The sequence below is a fragment of the Neltuma alba genome, unplaced genomic scaffold (genome assembly GCF_004799145.2).
Source record: "Neltuma alba isolate B1F8T4 unplaced genomic scaffold, ASM479914v2 tig00005857_pilon, whole genome shotgun sequence".
In the NCBI taxonomy this organism is placed as follows: Eukaryota; Viridiplantae; Streptophyta; class Magnoliopsida; order Fabales; family Fabaceae; genus Neltuma; species Neltuma alba.
In genome coordinates this window covers 305,543-311,076 of record NW_021634257.1, presented here as the reverse complement: position 1 = coordinate 311,076, position 5,534 = coordinate 305,543, and the positions used below count along the sequence as shown (strand labels likewise).

The 5,534-nt window shown below is 35.1% G+C and overlaps 1 protein-coding gene across 1 annotated transcript; it reads left to right on the top strand.

The window, feature by feature from the left end:
• Positions 1–4,051: 4,051 nt before the first annotated feature.
• On the top strand, positions 4,052–4,871 carry LOC114748919 (ankyrin repeat-containing protein At5g02620-like). Its single transcript, XM_028937383.1, has 2 exons — positions 4,052–4,651; positions 4,743–4,871. The coding sequence occupies exons 1-2, from the start codon at positions 4,052–4,054 to the stop codon at positions 4,869–4,871; spliced, it is 729 nt and encodes a 242-aa protein (XP_028793216.1).
• The last annotated feature ends 663 nt before the right edge of the window (positions 4,872–5,534 follow it).

The window sequence follows — 5,534 nt, the reverse complement described above, 5'->3', positions numbered from 1 at the left end:
GAAAGATGCTGTGAACTTGCATTGCACATTAGTTTATAACTGTACACCAACCCTATTCCTTTTTTTTTTTTTTTAACCAGGACAAGCATATTCCTTTCACACAAGAAAGAGAGAAGGGCGCCAGATCAAATACGAGTTCTTTTGGACGCAACATGGCGTGGGTGCCAGTCTCAGCCTTTTACAGAGGCAAGTTATGATGTAAGCCGTGAGCGAAAGAAGGGGGTGATATGATATGACAGCACCGACCTGACTTTATCCTTCCCTCTCCCCGTGCCGGATGCGGCTCTAGGATGCTCATAAAAATGATATTTGGTACGAAATATTAAAAATAAAAAATAAAAAATAGAATTAAGATTAAAAATATATGTTAAAAAATATTTAGGATGAGTGATTTTTTATCATATAGAATTAGAAAATCTTATATAAATAGAATTGAAGAATACCACCTCTTTTTATGATATTTCCTAATCCTACATATATGAGTTTGTCTAATATCAAATATCATATAATTACTCATGCTAAACATTTTTTTAATATAGTTTATACTTTTAATTTCAATTCATATTTCAGGGAGATATATGAATAAATTAAATAAAAAAATATTTAAAACTTAACAGGTTCACAAATTTTATAAAATAGCTAAATAAAAATATCAAAAACTTTAAGTTCTTAAAAATCAGTTAAAATAATTTAATAAACAAACACTGAAAACTATCATAATGAGAGTATTATATTACTAGGGCCTTCTTTTTTTTTTTGAGTAGGATGTGATCGCTGCCTCCCCCGGTATCCCACCCGTATCGTGGGCAGACTAATCCGGGGTTGCCCCCAAAGAGGGCGGGTGGGGTATCGAAGCGAGGACCTCGTGGCGGGAGCGCGCCTTGCGCCCCACTTACTGAACCACTAAGCCAACCTTCACCCCCTACTAGGGCCTTCTTTCAGAGTGAGAGTGTCATGTTACCCTAAATAATTCAGGGAAAAACAAAAATAAATTAGATAAGAATGGGTATTGGAGAAAAATAAGAATATTTTAAGTGATTTTAAGAACTTGAAGTTTTTAATATTTTTATCTAGCTATTTCATAAAATTTATGAACATGTTAAGTTTTAAATATTTGTTTATTTAATTTATATATATATTTTCTTCTAAATTTAAGTACCAAGATAAAAAGTAATTTTTCTACAAAATCTACTAATATTTATTCTACTTAGGAGAAGATGCTGGGTAAAAGAAAATGAGTAGCAGATATGATGAGGATGGGTCCTTAACGGTAATTTGCTCCACAATTTTAAACGAAGGGACGCAGGCCGAGGTTGCTGAAATTGGGTCCTCTGTTGTAATTTCCGTCAAAAATAAAAATGGAGATAGTTGAGCTCTGGCCCGAACGATTTCACTTTTTCACTTTAAAAAAATGTGAAAGTATAGCATATGGGTTTTGGGTAATTATTTTTACTGTTTATAATATTTTGATAAAATTGCCTGTTTGTTGGTTATAAACCGGCAAATTAATAATAGACACCTATATTGCTTAGACTTTCGTTTGGAGTTAACTTCATGAGCATCATCTCGACTTTTCACTAAATAAATCTTTTTTATTTGGGAATTATTAATTATTAATTTGATTCCAGCTTCTTTTACGACCAAATCTTTTGACCTTCTGCGACCAAATATTTGGTGGGACCCGTCTTTTGTGTGGAATTATTAGAGGCTGTTTCATAAGAACCACAACTGGCAAAAATTATCGTCAACCATACATGTGTCATTATTTCTTTTAGATTAAAAAAAATTAAAGAGATAAATTATAATTACTATAAAATCCATTTTGAATTTGTCTAAATATTAAATACATTTTTACTAATTTTATCTTTAAGTAATATATTTTTCATTATCTTTTTTTTTCATACATTCTCTTATCTTTTTTCCCTCACTCTTACCTACCCCCTATAAATAAGGCATATTTAAAAAATAAAATACATTTTTTACATACTTATTATTTTTAATTAATTTTAACAGTTTTTTTAAACTACACAATTCGATTATTTGGAGGCTTTTTTCACTCATATATATACCGTAAACAGTAAAAAAAATCCCTCAGATCCCATACAATTAAAAGTATTTACCAAGACAACGTATTTAAAATCGTCCAGGGTAACCAACAGGAATTGGTCCAAGTGGTAAACGGCTTGGTATCGCTTAAGCGAGGTCTTGAGTTTGAGCCTCAGTGTATACAGAAATCCCTATCGGGAGACTCATTCACCACAGCTAGGTGCCCGACCCGGGTTGGATTCAGATGTAGTCGGAGCAAAGTTCCAGTGAACTGGATGGGCAACAAAAAAAAATCGTCCAGGGTAAGAACAAGTTTAAAATTACAAGTCGTCCCAAACTAGTTCCCTTTTATGAATAGGTATGCTGCTCCAACAGAGAATTTCCTGTCTGAAACACTTCTCCACATAAATTCATCTTCTCTATCACTTGTAGGAGGGTTAATTTTCATCAGGAAATTTATGATCCAAGGAGGAAAGTATCTTTTCCACTGTTCTACATTCCCGTTACCATTTCGTAGGACAAAGCCCCTTACCAAAGCTCCTGGCTCTATTTCATTCAAGTATTGGGAGACAAAATCAATGAGTGGTTCCTGAAGGGGTATCCAATTATCCCACCAAAAATGAGTACTGTTGCCATTGTTCACTTTCTTACCCATTCCTGGGATGAAGGACTCCCATACACTGACTATACTCTCCACGTCCCAGACTGGGAATAAGGAAATTAGATCAATATTATTACCTTCTATTTAGTTGACTAATTTGGATAGATTAAAAAAAACTAAATAAATTACTTAATTATAATATATGTTATGTGATTTTTTGGAAATATTTGAGTGTGTTATTAGATTTTATATCAACTTATAAGTTAAGCAAATTAGTTTGAAAGAAAATCATGTATACATACCTTAAAGAAATTTATTTAATTTTTTAATATTTTCAAATTAGTTATCTGAATTTTATATTAAGGACGTGAGGTAGTGTTAATTAGATGTCGTTGGCAATAAAAAAGTAACAAAAAGTTAAGTTGAATAGTTAAATAAGTACCGATCGGTCAGGGAGTACTACATTATTGATCACAGGATATGCGAGCTCGACTGTTAATTAAACCACTGATGCGGAAAACTAGTAATGGTGCATTTCATGTGGTAGAAATTGTTTTTAATTCCTCCATTTTTATTTTTATTTTTACTGCTTCCCATCTTGAATTCATCTTCTCTCATCCTCAGTTCTTGACTGAAGATTTTTTTTCCCACCAAAATAAGAACAAGCACGACAAAAAAACGGTGACGAATATGCAATTCAGTTATATCATTCTTTCTTTTTTAGACTTCATGCCTTCGTACCAAAAAAAAAATAACTTTCTTTCTATTTCATGTCAACTAAACATATTTTAGACACACCCCCACACACACACAAGGTTCTCCATGGAAAGCCCAACCCTTATTTCCCTCTCATCTTTTCTTTCCCCTGGAAAGAGCTTTCATATGCTACCCAACACGGCTTCATATCAAGACGAAGACTACTAATTATCAAACTAGAAAGTTCTCTTAGAGTTTGATTATTATTTTTTCCCCAAATGAGAGTCATGTGAAAAATTTTTGAAAGTTAGACATAGTGGGAGATACACGACTAAAGATTAAAGCAAAATTAAAAAGGCCAATCAAGGCTATTTAAAATTCATACAGGAAAATGGTCGTTGATTAAATTACGCATGTTTAAATTTACCTAAATCACTTTAAGATACGTCTAAGCTCATTTTCAAAGTCTTCTTTGGTGAGCTCAAATTAGTTAATGCTGGTGTTCTGATGCTTTAACACATTCTTTTCTCCGTATTGATGAACACGTGAAATAGTTTAAAGCTTAAAAAGCTAAACTTTTGGATAGTGGAGAATAAATTAATAAAGAAACCATTGAGACTGTCCTATGTATAGAAAAAAGCCAGTAAGACCGTCCTAATAAATTGGAGCACTAGTTATCCTCAACCGGGCGTGGTCCTTGCGATGAAAATGGAAACCAGTAGTCCTCATGAAGATGAGAACAAGAGAGTTCTTTATGAGGCATCATACGAAGGGTGTGTTTTTGTCTTAAACACACCAATACAGGAAGATCCACTAATCCTACACAAAATTAACTCGAGAGCAATCTTCACTGAAACTCCCTTACACATATCAGCTTTACTTGGCCGCCTTGAATTCACAAAACTCCCTCTTACTCACAAACCCAAACTTGCCCTTGAGTTTGACTCCTTTCAAAGCACAGCCCTTCACTTAGCTTCTGCAGAAGGCCACGTCCACATTGTGAAGGAGTTATTGCAAGCTCGTGACCATGCATGCTTGATTCCTGATCAACGAGGTAGAATTCCATTTCATTATGCAGTTATAAGAGGAAGAACAAATATCGTGTTCGAGCTAATTAGTGCAAAGCCAGAATCACTGTGGATCCTTGATAAGAGGAAATATGTTTTCCACTTGCCTGTGATGTACAGTCACTTGGACATTCTTAAAGCTCTGATGGATTTCGATATCGAGGCTCGCATGCTCCTCAGTTTGAGAGACTTGGATGATAACACTACTCTAGATTTGGCTGCCATGTTGAAGCAAGTTGACGTAATTTTTCCAACTTTTGTGTTATTTTCAAAGTTGCGCTCTATTACTGTATTACTGATCATAAAATTTTTGCTGTATTATTACTGTGTAGATCGTAAGGTTCCTCGTTTTAATTCCAGCAATAAGAGAAGCTGCAAGCGTGCAAAATGAGACGGGGTTTTACAGATCACAAGAAAGTCTCCAAAAGCCTTCACATGCAACTCATGTTGATGAATTCTAGCAAAAAAAAGATTCAAGACAGCAAAATGGAAAGTCCTCTCCAGCCTCCACCTTCAACGACTATCCCGCAGAAGGGTTGGAGAAAGATTATAAAGATCATGGAACATAACTTGAAGCACAGTGGGAATTGGTTAGAAGAGATGAGAGGCAATTTGAGTCTGGTGGCTACAGTAATCTCAGCCATAATCTTTCAAGCTGTAAATAACCCTCCTCGTGGTTTCGTTCAGCAATTTATAAATCCGGAAGATCATGATGATCCACTTGGATGCTTTAAATACAAAACTGGTGGCAAGGCATGCCCTGGAGATGCAGTATCAGCAATTAATTACCCACCTTATTTTCATCCCTGCTTAAAGTACGATACCATAGCTTTCATTTCATCTCCCAGTGTCGTCCTCATACTCGTAAGTGGGGTTCCTCTCAAGCATAAGGCTGTGATGTGGATGTTGTCGATTGCTATGTGGATAACTCTCACATTCTTGACACTCACCTACATTAATGGCCTCTATATGGTAACCCCAGCTGGTGAAATTTTTGACTCAGCTTAGAAGATGGTTAGAGTATCACTGAGGATTTGGATTGGCTTCCTTGGGGTGGCTGCTCTGCTTATAACACGGCGCCTGACTATTTGGCAAGGCAAGAAAAAAGTTGAGAGAATTCAAGC